The sequence below is a fragment of the Acomys minous genome, assembly GCF_964271855.1.
Source record: "Acomys minous genome assembly, chromosome: 14".
Taxonomy (NCBI): domain Eukaryota; kingdom Metazoa; phylum Chordata; class Mammalia; order Rodentia; family Muridae; genus Acomys; species Acomys minous.
The window spans coordinates 74,771,168-74,790,808 of NC_140496.1; the positions used below are offsets into that span (position 1 = coordinate 74,771,168).

Genomic DNA, 19,641 nt, shown 5'->3' on the forward strand with positions numbered 1-19,641 from the left:
ACACACACGGCACTCTCAACCTGGAGGCCAGGTGATTGTAAGTGCTACTCTTTATGTTCTGGATCCTCTGCAACAGCAGCAAGCATTTTGCTAAGCAATGTCTCCGGCCCCCCTAATATACATTTTACAGAACTGTTGAGGAAGTACTGTGTTGAAGAATTTGTCCCGATTGACATGTATTTTTTTTTCTAGTTACTATGAGGTATTCAAAAGGACATCTCTCTTCCCTGATACGCACTCTGTCATTTTTAAATGGGCAATAAGATACCAACTTACTGTGGTACCATGGCTCAATATATTGAAAATATTTCTAAGTAGCAGAATGCTTTTCAAAAGTAACTTATAGAAGTATTCATTATTAGTGAGCTTGTACAAGTTTGGCCAGGTAGATAAGATACATTCTGGTGAAAATAGGAGCTACACTAGATATTCTTATTTTTTCCTTTAAAATGCATAAAATGTACCAACAAAGCATCAATGAATACCCAAAGCCAATCAATCATAACAGAAATCATCTATTGAAAAAACTGACCAAAAGTGTCAAAGCATTGGTTGATTATTAAACCAAAGGCAAACAGAATATAAATTTTTGTTTTACACTAACATAAAAGATGAGAATTGTTTTGATCCTGTCAAATGGTGTGCTCTGCTATGGCACATAATGATCTATGTACATTTGATTCTAATTCAATATGTGATTATGTGAATGTTATATAGCTCATAAGATAATTCTAACTGCTTTCCAAAGCATAACACAGAATCATAGTTTTGTTTCTATGGCTTGAGCCATCATCTATTGTAGCTATTGTTTCTTTCCAGACCATAGCAGAAAAAGAAGTTAAATTTCTCCATTCTTCATGAATGTTTATAATTAAGCACCATCAAGAAGCTTAGGAGTGGGCATCCAAAGTTTTATTTGACAAACAAGGGCAATGACACTCAGAGAGGGAGAAAATATGCTACACATCACACAGTGTGGTAGTGTGAATGAGAATGCCCCCTGCATCATATATTTGATATCTTGGTCCCAATTAGTGAAACTTCTTGGAAAGGATGAGATGGAGTGGCCTTGTGGGAGTGGATGTGCCTTTTTGGAGGAAGTGTGCCACTGAGGGTTGACTTTGACGGTTCAAAAGCCCGTTCCCAGCACAAGCTCAAGTGCGCTGTCTCTCTCTCTCTCTCTCTCTCTCTCTCTCTCTCTCTCTCTCTCTCTCTCTCTCTCTGTCTCTCTCTCTCTGTCTCTCTCTCTCTGTCTCTCTCTCTCTCTCTCTGTCTCTCCCTCCTTCTCTCCCTCTCTCCCACCTCTCTCCCAGTCTACCCAAGAATTACCTAAAAATATGGCTTTTTGAGGTATTCCCAGGCCAGTGGATCAGGGACAGAACCTCCCTACCTCAAAGTGTCTTTCATTTTGATTCACCTTTTCATGGGTGTAAGAAGAGACTTGATACCCTATGAGCATATAAAGGGGGAGGAAGTCCCCCTCAGTCACAGTCATCGGGGAGGGGAGTAAGGGGAAAATGGGAGGGAGGGAGGAATGGGAGGATACAAGGGATGGGATAACCATTGAGATGTAATAAGAATAAATTAATAAAATTAAATTTAAAAAAGAGAAGACTCTTACCATTTGCTTCCAGTCAAACATTATTCAAATTGACATAAAGTCCATCTTATCTAAATCATCTCTAAATTATTCCCAGTATCTGTTAGAAATGCTAGTAAATAATATTCAATTGATATTTTGTAAATTACCAATAATTTGTATTTTAAAACTTACATAATTACTAATAATGATCATTGTTTATCGAATGACAGGACATACATGTATATTCAAACAGATACAGTTTTCTAAATATATTATGTTCAGGGTAATATAACCCATGGGTACAACCCACTGATATAGAAAGTCCAGCTGACTGTATATCTGTATTTGATTGTTTTGTTCAAGTTAATAATCTCTCTCAAAAGGCCTCTTCTGGATATAGTATTGCTAAAATTAATCGCAAGTCAGTTTTCTTGTTCTAAATCTAAAAAGGAAAAGAAAAAAATCAATCCTTAAGTTCAAAAACATTTCCATAAACCAAAAATAAGAGTATTTCTTTGAGACACCTTCATTTTCTGCTTTATAGTGTTAGTTTATGATCACTGTATGCTCTTTATCCCCACCTCCCCACCCCTCTCTGTCTCTCTCTCTCTCTGTCTCTCTTTCTCTGTTTCTCTGTCTGTCTGTCTGTCTGTCTCTGTCTGTCTCTCTGTGTCTGTCTGTCTGTCTGCCTGTCTGTCTGTCTGTCTGTCTCTCTCTCTCTGTCTCTCTCTCTGTGTTTCTCTGTCTGTCTGTCTGTCTGTCTGTCTGTCTGTCTCTCTGTGTCTCTGTGTCTCTGTCTCTGTCTCTGTCTCTGTCTCTGTCTCTGTCTCTCTCTCTCTCTCTCTCTCTCTCTCTCTCTCTCTCTCTCTCTCTGTCTCTCTCTCTCTCTCTCTCTCCCTCTCTCTCTGTGTGTGTGTGTGTGTGTGTGTGTGTGTGTGTATCTCTGTCTCTGTCTCTGTCTCTGTCTCTGTCTCTGTCTCTCTCTGTTTCTCTGTCTGTCTGTCTGTCTGTCTGTCTCTGTCTGTCTCTGTCTGTCTCTCTCTATGTGTGTGTGTGTGTGTATCTGTTCTAAAGTAAAGATAGTTTAAATTAGCCCCTCCCACTGCTTAATTCCTAAGGTACCATTCTCTGCTTCAATGTTTTCCAGTATCTTATCTCCTCTCCTCCTTTCCCTCCTCCTCCTCCTCCTCCACAACCCTTAAAGTTGAAGATGCTCTCTTTTGACCTTCATTTTTGTTTTCTGTTACATTCTTCATAGCTAGTTAGCTGACATTCCTGGCTTCTAGAGCCATCTTTTTGTTGATAATTTCTTATTGTTAGTCCTGACTACATTTCCTTCATGAGCTTCATGCTTGAATGCTTACTTAGTTGTTTGCCTAGATGAAAAACATTATGATAGGCAGATTTGGGCACAGGGGTCCCGCTCAAACTAAGGCACCAGCCAAGGACAATACAGGCGGTAAACCTTAAGCCCCTACCCAGATCTAGCCAATGGACAGAACACTCTCCACAGTAGAGTGGAGAGTGGGATAATCCTTTCTCACATACTCTGGTGCCTCACCTTTGACCATGTCCCCTGGACGGGGAGACCTGGTGGCAATCAGAGGAAGGACAGCAGGTTACCAAGAAGAGACTTGATACCCTATGATCATATAGAGGGGGAGGTAATCCCCCCCAGGAACAGTCATAGGGGAGGGGAATAAGGGGAAAATGGGAGGGAGGGAAGAATGGGAGGATACAAGGGATGGGATAACCATTGAGATGTAACAAGAATAAATTAATAAAGGAGGAAAAATAAATTTAAAAAATCTCTTAGATACCTTATGTTCACTAAGATATCAAAACAGCATCATTTTAGTTGAATCTGCCTAGTTTTCTGCTGTCTCTGGGGCACAGGTATGTGTGTAACTATGGAAATGCTCACACTAAGGCAGGACACTAAGACTGCCTGGACACTGGTGCTCTCCTCCATGCACAGCAAAGTAACAGATCCTGTGAAACTGGCCAAAACCCACCCCAGGGATATGTTTGTATTCTTCTGTGTCTTAGGATCGCTTGTCTAGCCCTTCATGTTTGTCATTTCAGCTTTTTCAATCCTGGCCTTTTTCCTTCAGTTTTCCCGCATGTTCTGTAGCTCCACCCAGGTTTCACTCACAAACCTTCATTTCACGGAAACTGGTGATTACTTTTCCCCAACTCTTGCAATGAGACATTGGCCCTGGTCTCTCCGGATTCAGCTGAAGTGTATTTCCTTTGTTCCTACTGCCTGAAATTTGCAACCTTTTTTGTCCACTTTGTGGCCCCCTATGTTCTTTCATGTAGCTTACTCCCTTTCAAAAGTGTAATTGTAGGTCCTTTTCCTGCCACAGTAGAATATCTGAATGCATCTAAATATTCCTAACATGTAGTGGGTGTTCAAGGGGATAAGTGGTTAAATAGACCAAACAACTAAGATTTCTCTCTCTGGTATATTATAATCGCATTTCTAAGAAAAACCCAGATGATCATAGGCACCAGGTAGGTAACCTACCAGTTTTTAAAAATGTGGTATACCAATATTTATGGAAGTCTCAACTTGGTCAGTGTCTGTTGCTGTGGTTCTTATTTTGGTGTTGTATAAAGTATTTATTTATATTACATATCAGAGAATACATAAGCAATAAAAGTATGCATTCTCCACAGTTCAGTGGAGAATGGGGACTGATTTTCACTTGAACTCTGGTGCCCCATATTTGACCACGTCCTCTGGATAGAGAGGCCTGGTGGTACTCAGAGGAAGGATAGCAGGCTACCAAGAAGAGACTTGATTCCCTATGAGCATATACAGGGGGAGGAGGTCCCCCTCAGTCACAGTCTTAGAGGGAGGGAGGGAGGAATGTGAGTATACAAGGGATGGGATAACAATTGAGATGTACTATGAATAAATTAATAAAATATATAAAAAAGAAAAAAGAAAATTGTGAGAATTTTTAAAAGTTAAAATATACAAAAGTGAGTTTAAGTATTATTACTTTCCAAATGTAAGTCTCCGTGCTCTATAAATGTGATATTGAGATATGTTATGTCTATTAGTCATTTGCAAAGCAGATTGTAGGGAGAACAAAATTGTGACTTAAGGTTTAAATAGCTGTGATTATGCAATGTTACACAGCTAGTATTTTCTGAAGTAATATTATGAATACAGTAATGTCTGATGCTAGAAACCACTGCTTTCTGTTACCGAGGCCTGAATTACAAGTTCTTGCAAAAAGTCCTTCAATGGCGGTGTGCTGTGATTGTCAGGTGTGACTAACTACATCGTATTTGATGTTCAATACCATGTCTGTGCTCTTGGAAGGGATTTGGTATATGGTATTACAATAAGTACAAGCTTGGAAGTGATGAATGGGACACTTCAAACATATTTGAGCCATAGCCTCTTTGAAGAACGCAATAATGAGAGAGACCAGCCCTCCTTTCTCCCTTCGTTCCCCCTCTCTGTCTCTGTCTCTGTCTCTGTCTCTGTCTCTTCTCTGTCTCTCTCTCTCTCTCTCTCTCTCTCTCTCTCTCTCTCTCTCTCTCTCTCTCTCTCTCCCTTATGCACACACACACACACACACTCACAGTGCAATGCAAACAGTATATTTTTGACACTCTTAGATTCTATCAAAACCCAGGCAATGTTAACAATCACATGTCTGGACAATATAATTGTCACACAGATGGAAACATGTTTGAGAAGGTGAGAAGGTCAGTTACATGTTTGTCAGATTGTTGATCAAATACACGCATCAAAAATGTTCTCTGCAGCAGAGCCTAGTAGTACATGTCTGTAAGCACCTGTCCGTGGACAGCCTTACCTGTTCAGTGAACTGTAGCTGATATGGGACTAGCTGAGACCTTTCCTTTGAAATAACTGCATGGAAAAATTAAACAGTTGATTCAAGAAGAAATTTTAATTATTTATATGAGCAATTTTTATGGATGTAGATTCTTGATCCTAATGTATGTATACAACTACACATTTGCCTGGCACTACATATGTGAAGGGTCACCTGGAATTTGAATTACAGATGGTTGTGGGTATTGGGAACTGAACCTTCTCACTCTGTGAAAGCAACAACCACTCTTAGTCTCTGAGCCATCTATACAGCCCTTATACATTTTTGTTTATGTATTTTGTGTGTGCACATATGTGAGTATGCGTGTGTGGCCATGCATGTGTGTGTGCGCGCACGCACACACGAGTGTGTTTGTTTGCATGTATGTGCTCTTGTAAAACTAGTAGTTGTCACTTCTCTGCTTCTACCATATTAGATCTGTGGATTAAACTCAGATTGCAAAGCTTACTCACGGACACTTTTCCCTGATGAGCCATCTCATGAGCTCAAAGCATGACTTCCTGAAAGACATCATCCCATCAAATTATTTGAACTCCTATCAAATTATTCCAGTTTCAGATCTTTCACTCTGCAACTTGCGAGTGATACTAAATACATTCCAAATATATTTAAGTTGGATAATTTAATATTTATGTATATATATATATATTTCTTCTAAATATGCCTTCAAGTAAGAATTTTCTTGAAAAAATTATAAATTACAATAATGAAATAGAGTAATTTGAAAGACAGTACATGGAAAAATCATTTATTTTATATGAGGAAAACATAATCATGAAGCTGACCTACTGCACTGAGAGGGGGCTGAGGAAAATACATATAGTGAAAAAAAAAAAAAAGAGAATACATATTGTGTGAAATGACCCACAATGGTGAATACCCTCATAAGATGGCATAAAGATAAACATAGATTACAGGCATCTATGTTTGTGAATTATATTTAATACCTGTAAAAAGTGTTTCAGCGATAAGCAGCTATGTGGAGCCTGCTTGTCCACAGAAAGACTTTAAAAGAAGATAGAGTCACGTAATTGTTCTCAGTGTAGTGATGAGGATGCTGGGTGTAAAGCGCCCTGATTTGACTTGTGTTGAGATACGGAGCAGAGCCATGAAAAGGCTCTTGTTCTGAACTGAGCAGTGCCCATTGCTTCTTAATCATACCTGGGGGAATCACATGGATACAAGGACAAGCTCTGCAGCCAAGGGCCACCGAGTACGGCTGTCACATGGCCTGCTATGTGCTTTCAAGGCTGACTTTGTTTCACTTTGCACAGCTCCAAAGGTGAGAACACACTTGATAATTCAAAAGCAGTCTTTGCTTTCATGTCAGTTAGAACCATGACCCCAACTCTTGTAGTGTGCCTTACTAGAGTTTACCCAGGACTATAACACAGATAACATTGGCTTTAGAAGGGAGCATTTAAATGCATTATCTAAATTCATATAACTTTCAGAAGAGTGACATGAAGTGTTTCCACATACAGAAAGCTTAATTCTCACAATATGATCACAGAACACACCAGAATGGTTACAAATAAAGAGGTTACCTGAGCCTGTATTAAAGAATTTATTTGAATAAAAACAGAAGTATAATTTTTTAAAAACACCTTTGAGAAAGTAACTAATACAATACAATGGATGTGTGGTACATTTACTGGTGATTAACACATTAGTGACACTTCTGAGATTACATTTTTAAAGGGTCCTCTTCCACTGCAGAATGTGTGTTTATGGTGGCAGCTTTAATGTTGTTGCCTGCTGTGCGGTTCAATAGAGTATGTTTTTAGGTGGTTGTCTGAGGGTTTTTTTTGTTATGTATGTCGATGGAGATAAGTGTTTTAATTACTTTTTTAATGTCTGTGCTTTTGTATTTTTTTCTCTTCTCTTCCCTTTTATTTCCTAGTGCTGAGATTACTGCCTCATCGCCACAGCAGGTGGCAGTTGCAAATTTGTTTTCTTTGTAAGTCTGGTAGATTTATGTTGTAATATAACTGTTCCTTTTTTAGTATTTTATTATTAATGATTTCTTTACTTTGGAATATAGTCTACTTACCAAGCCTTAAATAGTAATATCCTAAGACCATCTAAGAACTCAAATCATTAAGAAAAAATTGCCTAAGGCGTATTGCTTGAGTTTCCCTTACCCCTAGTTGACAATGTGAGGATTAAAATTTAAGAAAATTGTTCATAAAAAATGCCAAGGGAGGAAACAAAACTGAGCAGAGAAAGGATGGAAGTCAAGAAGAGAGAGAGAGACAAGGCCCAGGGGACAAAACATACTTTAATGCATAATACCAAAATTCAGCAAAGAATATACAATTTTGTGATAGAAATATGTTACATTAATACATGCATTTTAGAAGAGGGATTTTAATTAGACCTTGTATTATGTTAAAATTAAATTTTAATTATTAAAATAACTGCTAATTTTAAGAAAATTAGAGCATTGCAAAAGTATATTAAAAAAAGGAAAAGAAAAACCCCTTCATGTCTTTTCCAAGAAGTTTGTTGTATCCTGTCCTACAGATAAAACAATAGTGAAATAATCTGAATAAAAAGTTAAGAAATGATTTGTCAATAAAGTCAATCCTTTTCTGTTTTTATCTTATGCATAAATACTTTTTAGATCTACTTTTTAAAATTATGTTTGTGTTTTTTCTGGCTTGTACATAACAGAGTTATTTATACTGACCATAGTAGTATGAGAAAATTTGTTCATTTTTTCTACATATGGTATGAAGTCTTATTAAAATATATCTGTACTTTATGTAATTATGAACTTTGGTTATTTCATACTCATATCTGATATCTCTCATAATATATTTTCATTTCATTAATTGAATATGTTACCTTTTTTCATCATCTTCAAATTTTTGAGATTAAGAAAAGCTCAGTACACAACATGCCTCTTTTGTCATATGATTTTTGTAGAGAAATACCTGTATATTGTGGGAAATTATTGTTTAAGTGCTAGTTACATTTAAAACATTTTAAAAATAGCCTTATCCTGTTGTACTCCAACCAGTTGTGTCACACACAAGTAATGTGTGTGTTCATACTGAGAGCGCCCAGACGGCAGTTTCAGGAAGCAGATGTTTAATGGGGATTTGAAAAATCAATGAAATGAATATTATTGTGATCCATGGTGATCTAATTTCATAGGTGTTATATTGAATTGCTCCATTCTTTCTGAATTCAACCTGAATGCTCAGAACTAACCATATTTACAGTGGGTTGTCAGGGAGAAGGGAGGGGATTTTATTGGGAAAAGAATCACAATAGGGTATCATTGATCTGTTCTCTTTCTAATCAATATATGGATCCTAGAATGATAACCCATATGGCGCGATTGTCACTTGGGGGAGCAAGGTGTAGGTCTTTTGACTCACATAAGTGATGTTTAAGTGACAGATGAAAAACATTATAATTGTTCATGGCATTGAAGACTACACAGGGCCTTGAAAGGATTGTTTGATTTCCATATTATAATTGCAACATCTGGGGTTTAATATGTGAAAGGTTTATCTTTTCTAATACACTCATACACATGAGTTTATTCATGCTTTAATGCTTGTGTTTGCATATACTACATAGTAATTTAAATACTTAAGACTAATAGAACCTCTTCTTTACTATTTAGCTCTTTAGTACTCATGCTTTCTGTCTTCTACCTATGATAGCAGTAATGACTCAGACTTGAATGTTTTCTTATATTTACCAACATGCATTCATGTGCTTTTTTGTTTAAATTTCAACACAATCCCTGAGCTGGAGAGATGGCTCAGTAGTGAAGAGCACTGGAATGGTTCTTTTACAGGGGACCTGGATGTCATTCTCAGCACTCGCCTGGTAGTTGGTACTTACCAGTTAACTCCAGGCCAAGAGGGTCCCAGGTCCTCTTCTGACCTCTGAGGTGAGGGCACTGAACCTCACAGAGTGCACATACTTGAAGGCAAAACACTTGGACACATGAAATAAAAATGAATACATTTTTACAAACATTTCTTTAATAAGTCAGATTTTACTTGTTTTAAATGGAAAGAATTCAAGAGCCTCTATCTTAGGCAATTTATAGAAGTATTTCCTGAAAGAGGAACTAAGGAGGAGGAGACTGAAGTGCAGCTCACTCACCAGCTCTGAAGGCTCTTGCTTTTTGAGGTTCTAATATCATTCTTACTGCTCTGAATTGAAAAACAGAGTCACCACTCTGCCTCTACTTTTCTACTGTTTTGGTTTTGAGCACAGAGGGCTTGAGTCCATTGTAGCCTGCAGAAAAAAAAATGTGAATTAAAGGATAACTTTGCCCTCATCACTTTTAATTCTAGCCAAAGATGCCATTTCCCAGACTATAATACTAATCCATCCAACAATGGCACTTTAATGTATAATGATCTTGTGTAAATGGTGGGCTAAGTGGGCATTTAATTTATGTACAGCCAAATGAGTTGTTTCGTTGCATTAAACAAAGAAATTTGCCAAGAAAAATGGTAGCAGAATCTGGCTTCAAAATTTTATCCAATATATCAGTACTAGTTTCACAAATGATTATAGAAATATGTCAGCTTACACTGAATTTTTTTTAAATCATAAAAAAACTAAAATAAATAAACTATTACATGTGCCTTGTTTTATAAAATTATTGGTGAATTTTAGCTAGGTCTTACGGACAGTTTGTCTAATGGATCAGTGTTCAGTCTATCTGGACATTTTAACCCCCTTCTTAAACCAGCACATTCCCTTATCCTAGCACTAAGGTAATGAGGCGTACACTTCCTCTTCCAGGCCTCTTCTTCACAGGGCTCAACACATGTGACATAATCTGTCACTGAACTACGCACATACACACACATACACATACACACACCACAACCACCCGTACCATCTTCTCTGAGAAGAAAGTGACATCTTAAAAGAGATCACAAGATATTATGTGACATAAGTAAGTGGGAGACAAGAGTTAGATAATATGTTTTGGGATAGAAGAACTAGTTTTGATCTTCTGTAGCACAGTAGAACACCCAGAGCCTGCAACATGCTGATCTTCATTTCAAAATAATAATAAAAAAAATGAGCTTAAATGTTCTCAAGTTCTGCAACTAAATTTGAGGAATTGGTATTGTCTTTTAATATATGTATATTATATGTATGAAATATATAGATAATACTATACCCTCTGAATGAATAAAGATAAATATTATATATTAATGAGGCAAAATGGATGACTTGAGATAAGAGAACATTTTGAAATGTGAAAACACTTATGAAATCTGCCATCAGCTGCATCTTACTCTTCTCTCATCTTGTCACCTCAAGGATTGTAACATGTCTATAGTGTTTTGTTTACTAAAGTCTTGTTTCTGAAGAAGTGTAACATAACAACACTCAGTGTTCTGAACACTGTTCAGAAAATCACTACCCAGAGCATCATCTATTATTGTTCAGTCATGTTAAGCCAAGAATTGACCTGTTGAGGTACCTCCAGCAAACATCATTGAGTCTCTGTGATTCTTAAGCAAAGCTCACTACAACTATAAAGATCAAGGCACATAACAGATTCTTCCCTTATTACCTATTGGATGATAATATGTTACAGGATATTTAGTATCTTCTTCATGTTAATTGAAATGCAAAACTTGATATGAGCTTAGCGAATGTGGTTCCTGTGTGTGCTGCTGTTATTTATTCTGTAGTTGTTCCAGAGGGAGGTGCTTTGGAAACAATACAAGGATACATTTTCTCAAAGAATATCAAATATTGAAAAATAACCAGTAGGTGCCCAAGGGAGACACACTTAAGAAGGAAAACACTTCAGAGAGAAAGTATGCTACAGAAAACAATCACAAAACACAAAGGCAGTCAGAAGAGAAGCAGGCAGCCTTTTCTAAACCAGGAGATTGGAAGCTGGTCATAGAGCTGTTCTGTGCTTCATGTATCATAAATATACCATGGTTTGACAGGGAAACTAAGTATACACATTTGGAATGATTTCTTGGAATACAACTAATTAATCAGGATCAATTATAAAGAGTTCTACCTATAACTTGGCACATGGAAACAACAACCCTTTCAAAGGCTGGGAGGTGACATAGTCAGTTAAATGCTTGTTGGACAAGCAAGAGCATCCACACTCACAATACACCACCTTTGGAAAGATCCAGGGAAGGTAGTATCTACCTGGTACATCCTTGAAAGTAGGAAGCAGAAACACAATGATCTCTGGACACTGTTGGCCAGCTAGTCTAGGTAAATTATTAACTCCAGGTTAACTGACAGATCTTGTCTAAAACAACTAGATGGATTGATATGGAGGATACATATGAGCACCTCTACACATGTACACACATGCACGCATGCGCACACACACACACACACACACACACACACACACAGAGAGAGAGAGAGAGAGAGAGAGAGAGAGAGAGAGAGAGAGAGAGAGAGAGAAGACAGACAGACAGCATCAGAGAGACACAGAGAGAAACTTATTTTGTGACCTTGAGCATAGCTACTTAATTTTATGTGACTCACTTTAAAATTTCTAAAATGTGCGTAGGAATAATATCATGTGTTCCATAGAGTTATTTACATATTTTAAATGAATTTGTTATACACATTGACTACTACCAGGCAGTTATTTCAGTGCATATAGTCAATAAATGTTAAATAAAAGTTTCTGTATAAGCAGAATTTACTTTCTTATTGGGAGCAGCTGAGATTATTGTGTTCCTATACCTCTTAGGGGCATGTTGTTTTGTGTAATACATGGAGTAACAACCAGAACTTTGGCAACTTCCTTAAAGAGCACTGACTTGCCCTGGAGCCTTAAAAGAAACACCCACTAATGAGCTGCATGGAACAGTTTTGTTTATTGTATCATTGCCCTTCCCTCCTTAATCATAATCTCTCATGCACCTACTGAAAGGTGAACTAAAAAGTCATGTTTGTGTCATTTTGAAATCATCCCAATATACACACAAACCTTATCTATTCGTATGCCATTGGTTCTTAGTGAAGTCTTCCTTTAATAGATAGCAATTTGAAACTTTCACATTTCACCTAAGGCTGCCTCATTTTTCTTTCCTTGTAGAGCTTTACTTGAATTTGCTAAGATTTAATACTCTATTCTTTCCTTACCAGGAGTTGTGAAGTTTGAAAGGATTTGTAAACTATAACATAAAAAGCCTGTCTTAGAGAAAAGGCTTGCTGAACATTCATTATTTACCAGGTCTCAATGACATATAAATGAACGGCAACACAGCAGATTTCTATATCAAACATTCCTGAGAATATTGCAATTATTATCTCCTCAATAGAAAACATGATTATCGGAGACAATGACGGTCTTGGAGTTTAGAGATCTCTGGGAAAACAGAGCCAGTAGGTGTGTGTGAGAGAGAAAGGGTGGTGATGGGGTACTGATAATCACTAGGAAATAGTTATTGTAATTTTGAAAGAAGAAAACTCAGAAATCTGTAACAAGCCAAGAAAGAGATCTCTCAGGTAGAAGATCATATTGACATACACAGGCATATGTGTACACACGCACACACACATACACACACAAAGAGAAAGAGAGGGACACAGAGATAGACATAGAGAGACAGAGATAGATACACAGAAAGACACACAGAGAGACATGCACACAAAGAGAATGAGGTTCACATAACACAGACTGGACCTGAAATTGCCATGTAGTCCAGACTGGTACTGAGCTCACTATGTGAGCCAATATGATGACCTTGAGCTCCTGCCTCCTGCTACCCAGTGCTGGGATGACAAGCAAGCTCCAACATACACCATTTATGCAGGAATGAGATTGAGACCAGGGCGTTGTGCATGCCATGCTAGCACTCTACAGGCTGAGCTGAAGTCCTAATGTTCAGTACAGAAACAGGATTATTATGTTTCTTCCTTAGGGAAACTGGTTTTCTTCCTAGACCGTTTGGCTGATGGAATAAGGCCTGCATACACTAAGAAGGTAGTCTTTATATAAACAGCACTTTAGAAAGGCATCCATAGCAACACATGGATTAGTATTCTAGTGACTATCTGGCTCTACAGCTCAGTCAAGCTGACATATGAAACACATGATCCAGGAGGATCACAAAGCTGTAAAGTGTATGAGGAGGGACTTACTCCAAACTCTTTATGTGACCTGAGCTATGTAGGATGCAGGGATAATTTAATCATCCTGAATCTGTCTAGTTGCTGGCTCATTTTTCATCTTCATAAGCCAACATTCATATCTCAGAACATCTTGCCAATCCCCTTTGAAACATTTATAGGAAAACTCTGACCCAGTAAATGTTAAATCCATCATAGTGCCAAATGTAGATTCAAATGAAAGAAGATGAAACCCAATTTCTTTTTCCATGTCTTGATCCAAGTGAACAATGAATGAATGAATGATTATTGTAGCCAATATCAACTGGTCAGTCCTGAAATCAAAAATAAAGAAGTAACTTTACATAGGCTTATCAGGTTGTATTCATATGTTTACAAGCATTTAAGACTTATCTATATTAAGAATTATCTATGTCTTACTATTATTTGGTGTATATGTAGGTATATATCACAACAATTAAAAATGAAACCATGAATTTGAAAGAGAGAGAGAGAGACAGAGAGAGAGAGAGAGAGAGAGAGAGAGAGACAGAGACAGAGACAGAGACAGAGAGAGACAGAGAGCAAGTAGTACAAATGAAGAGTTGAATGAAGAAAAGGAAAGGGAGTAAATAATGTAATTATGTTATGATTTTCAAAAGTTGTTATAAAAATAACCATGTAAGTAACAATTAAGGCATTAAGTTGAGAAGTAGATTCACTAATCTACTTTTTGTTCTATCTTCCCTATATATTTCTATATTTCCCCTTCTTTTTTTTTAACCCCTATCTCCAAACCTATGAATGGAAGATAAAGGAAGAGAGAGACATCGCTGAGTCTAACTTTGCTTTCTTTCTAAATAAGACCAATAATAACGTGTAACCAACTCCCACTGAAAATAAAAAAATTAATAATAAAATAAAATAAAAGTTGTCATAAGGACCCATTTAGAGATCTAGAAATAAAGAGTTAAAATTACAAAAAAAAATTCATTATAAAACATTAATGTGTTTTTCTCTTGTAACATTCCTTGAAGAAAAGAGTCACTTTTGTAAGGACAGTGAAGGTTTCCTGAGAATGTCTTTCTCTTCTTCAGATCTTAGAGTTTGGTACAGAAAATAATTCTGAATCTGAATATACAGCTTCCTTTTCCAATTAACCATGACAATTCTTTCAAAATATCAGCCTAGAAGCCAGTAAAAGAAGAGTTTCTGTAACTGTCATAGTATAGTATCTGTGGCTAGGTGTCCACCCCTTCCATACATTTTAAACTTGTTGCTGATCTACCTTAGACTTTTGTTTAGCATACATAACACATTAATTTTCAGATAAGTGTGCCTTTCATTTTCCTATGAAAGAGGTTGCTTTGCTTGGGAGATGACCATGATTAGAGAGATCTACAATCGGTCAAAATGCAGGGGAAAAGAAACCTCACTTTGGGTTGATCAATCTCAGTTAACACATCTGCAATACAATACTTTCACTTAAGGCAAGAAAAAAAAATCACAGAAGATGGGTGAAACATTTGTAAGAGCCAAAGGACCAAGACACATGGTTCTAGATAGATAGTGTTCTTTCTCCCTGACAGGGACATAACCCTACAGATTCTCAGCAACACATTGCCAAGACCTGCATAATGAGAGTACTGCTTTATGTGTCATTGTGGTTGAGGAAACAACCACAAGGTCTCATCCCTAAATGATGAACCACAGGTGGTTGATGGCTGCTGAGAGGGAGAAAATCAGTTTCCTAGAGGGATGAATTCTTTCATAAGTTGTCCCAAGTGCTCCGCCCTGTGCACATGTATAAATGAGCAACAATAATCAACTCAGTACATTGTGCACATACAGACAGGTACCATAACACAGCACAGGTGTGTGTGTGTCTGTGTGTGTGTGTGTGTGTGTGTGTGTGTGTGTGTGTGTGTGTGTGTGTAATGAAAATAATTTAAAAGAAGAGGTAATGAATTTGGGAGGGAGTATGATGTAGAGATAACACACAATTTCTCTGATGCAGTGTGATTTTCATTTATTAAATATATAATTCATAAGTATATTTAATCAAAGATTTCAAAATAGACAATAAGAAAATGGAATATCCATAATCATCAGAAATAATCTTAACACAAATTGTTCCTTTTATATATTGTTTTGACTAGACTATGATATATAATTTACAAATATACATTACAGTTGCAGATTTCGTTCTTTTCCTGTAGGAATAGAATTCATTTGTTTATACCATTAAAATTCCAGCATTTGCTCACCATTTAAAAATGTTTTATATTGGTCATTTTTTACGTTTAAAATATACATATGCATGTCTTTGTGTCTCCTTGGAACAGACTGAAAACCATTTTCTAAAAATTTCATGGCAATGTGCTTCTACTTAAAGTATGTAAAGACCTTTGTTTCAACACTAATTGTATGTTCTAATTTTCTTGAATCTTTTACTTTGAAATAAGGAAATCATAAGTGTATATTCATTAGCCAGGCATGGAATTAATATTTGTATTACTTATTAGCTATTAACATGTATTTTCTTTTTCCAATTCTATCATTCTTTAGGTATCTACTATAGAGTTAATGTTTTACTTATTAATGCATACATTATAAATGTTGTGTTTTTCTTGGTGACATTAAAGAAGATCTATAAATAACAGATGTTTTATTTCTTAAAGGTTTTCTATTTTCCACTAGTGTTTTATTATTAATATTACCCTGCCTCTGTGTGTGTATGTGTGCGTGTGTAGGGTGTATTTGTGTATGTGCATGTCTGAGTGGGTCTGTGTGTGTGTGTGTGTGTGTGTGTGTGTGTGTGTGTGTGTGTGTTTGAGTGTGTAGCAAGCATCTGGAGGTCAAAAGACAAGTTTGTGGCATCTGTTGTCTCTTTCATCATTATATGGGTTACTGAGATTGAACTCTAATGTGGAGGTTTGAAAAATAGGCATTTTTACCTGCTGAGCCATCTCCATCTTTTAATCCATTTGTAGTTTCACATTTATGAGAAGCTGAACTTTTGTTGTAAAATGTATTTATTCTTTGAAATATACTTGTGTCCATTTTGTCTTAGAATAATAATCTTTCCTGTATATTAATTAAGTATGCACCCATGGTAGGGCTTATTGTGATTTGTAGCTTTGTTAAAGGTTTTTAACCTCTTACAATTTTTATTCAAAGCATGAAAATAGTATAATTTCACCATTACACAGTATCAATGCATGCTATGTTTTAGTATATTGTTACCCACTATTTTTCTCTCTGCATGTATATATATGCAAAATGTAAATTAACATAAAGTTTGTGATGTGTATTTAGTTTCATATTAAAGGTGTACAAGATCTGTTAGATCATTGTCTTAATCAGTGTTACTATTTGATGTTATAAAACACCATGACTAAAGCAAGTTGGGGAGGTAAAGGTTTATTCGGCTTACATTGCCACATAGTAGTCTGTTAGTAAAGGAAGTCAGGACTGGACTGGACAGCAGCCTAATGGGTAGAAGATGATGCAGAAGCCAGGGAGGGGTGCAAGTTACTGGATTGCTCCTCATGGTTTGCTCTGCCTGTTTTCTTTTATAACCCAGGACCACTAGCTCAGGAATGGTACCACTTGGCATACCCACATCAATCACTAAGTAGGAAAATCCCCTACAGGTTTGCTGAAAACCTGATCATGTGGAGGCACTATCTCCTTTGTGGCTCCCTCCTAACTGATGATTCTTGCTTGTGTCAAGTTGACATAAAGCCAGCCAGTAATTTCATGTTATCTACATTTCTGTTTTTGGTGAATTTATAGACATTTTTTTCCCACTAAAAACCATGTTATTTTGAAGATTCTCTCTATTTTCCTAAATTTAATAACCACTTAGTAAAGTGATTGCTAATGATATTTTTGAACTTTGTTAAATAGGCTTGCCGGAACCCCAAAAAGACCACATTTTCCAAGGCCTGACACAAGACCATGGATTTTACACATCTAAAGACTTTCTGCCACTTGTCGCCAAAGGCAGTAAAACAGGTAAAACCTATTGTCTTCTGTCTCAATGTTGTCTGTGTTGCCCCAGGCATTATAAATTCATATTAAATTTAAACTCAGTAGGACATTGTTCATATCTTATCTGGATCCTTGAATAAATAGCACTAAGGTAAAAACATTAAAAAGCCTGATACTTTTGATACTACAGTTTGCAGGAATTATAGACTTGCCTATTGTTCCAGGAAAACAACATGACTCTCTTTTTTTTTATCATATTACATGGAAGGCTAAAATTCATCTTAAAAAATTAACTCAAAATAAAAAAAAGTTCAGCAAACAGAGGAAGAGATTCTAGCACTAAGGGCAAGATTTCTAGTTTGGGAGCTATTTTAAAATAGGATGAGTCTTCTCACGTCTGGTGTGATGTGTGTCTGCAGAGGCAGGAAGATCAAGGACTCTTCTGGAGCAGTAATTCTAGGCAGTTAAAGTAAGACACTTTGATAGACACTCTTTTATTTCATGTACACCAAGATGAACAACCTGAAGGGAAGACTATGCCAATCTTTAGCTCCATTAGTGCCCTTGTCTTGGTGATGAAGAAGCTGTAGTATATTTTTTAGCATGCTGATCTAAATCTTTTAAACATTTATTTTTGAAGAAGACTGAGCCATATCTGTTCCTACATCTAGATAGGGGTGGAAATGATCAAAAACTTATGTTTCTTTTTTCTTGCAAAATTTAAGCAGACAAGAAACTTGCTGTATTAAATTACTCGATAGGTAATTACAGTGAAAGATACCTTCTATATCTGTGCCCAAACTTGTGGCTTTTTCCACAGAAATATCACAGTGCACCAAGATTGTATTTGAGTATCGCAGAATGTCAATGGTCTAATTCTAAACGGAAAGTCTTCTGAACAAAATGATTATATTTATTGAAATTATAGGTCTGTTCTTCATCTGGGGTGGCATTTCAAAAATTATAATAATTTATAATATCAGAAGTTTATAATACAGTACTGATAACAGAGTACTTTCTAAGACAGAACACAATCTTATTTCTTTTTCTTCAAGGATCTTCATAAAGATACCATATTTTCCTATATGGTATATATGGTATATGAGAAATGGATACTTAGGAAGCCATATTCCTTGGGGTGATAAGATGGCTCAGCAGGTAGAGGCACTTGTATGTAAGCCTAGCACATGAGTTGCATTCCTGGATCCCACAGCATAGCAGGAGAGTAATTACACTTGAAAGATGTCCTCTGTCCTCCCCATGCACACTGTGATGAGTGAATGCCTGCACACACACACACACACACAAGCACAGAATTAATTAATTAGTAAAAACAGTTTTAAGAGAAACACATTTTAAAAAAAATGTTTCCAATTTCACAGAAAGAACCAGAGACATTCAATAAGGAGAAAGCTATGTTGTACTCATCATTCCCAGAAACACTTGAGTTACAAATACAACATTTACTTAACATGTTAATTTTAGGAATGGGATAACAATTGAGATGCAATATGAATAAATTATTAAAATATAATAAAATATATTTTAAAACTTTATTAAATATAAAATATATTGTAGAGTTATGTTAGAAATTATGTAAAGTAGATCCAAGATGGTGGCTCTGACCATGCACTGTGTCTGATAGGCAGGAAGGTGCCTAGGGACTGGGCTAGGAGCTATAGACCACAAGACCTGGACAGCCCTTGGTGAGAGGGATCCACATGGTACAGGGCACAAGGGGTCTAGCCTCAGGCCATCCAACTAGCCCACAGAGGAACAGTGTGCAGTTCCCAGAGTCTGAACGTATACCTGTCTGCGAGCTGCATCTGCACTCTATATCTCAGACTCTACATCTGGGACTGAACTGTGGGCGGGGAAGAACCAGAATCTGGATCTGCTGGCTCAGGGGAGAACCAAGGTGAATGGTTGCATCTGACCTCAGACCACCCCACCAGTCCACAGGCCCAGGGTATGGTGACCTCTGGCAGGGTCTCCAAAGACCAGCCAAACGCAGGCTATTGGGCTGTCCCTGCGCTCTCTCTCTAATTTAACTGTGGGCTACTCAGTACAAGCATCAATGGC

General features: G+C 36.9%; 1 protein-coding gene across 2 annotated transcripts in view; it reads left to right on the forward strand.

Moving 5' to 3' along the window:
• DPYD (dihydropyrimidine dehydrogenase) overlaps window positions 1-19,641 on the forward strand; it is an 867,929-nt gene that overhangs the window by 333,782 nt on the left and 514,506 nt on the right. For both annotated transcript variants that reach the window (XM_084756838.1, XM_084756837.1), the window contains exon 9: window positions 17,476-17,583. In XM_084756838.1, coding sequence (XP_084612964.1) covers window positions 17,476-17,583 — 108 coding nt within the window. The remainder of the gene's footprint in view (window positions 1-17,475; window positions 17,584-19,641) is intronic.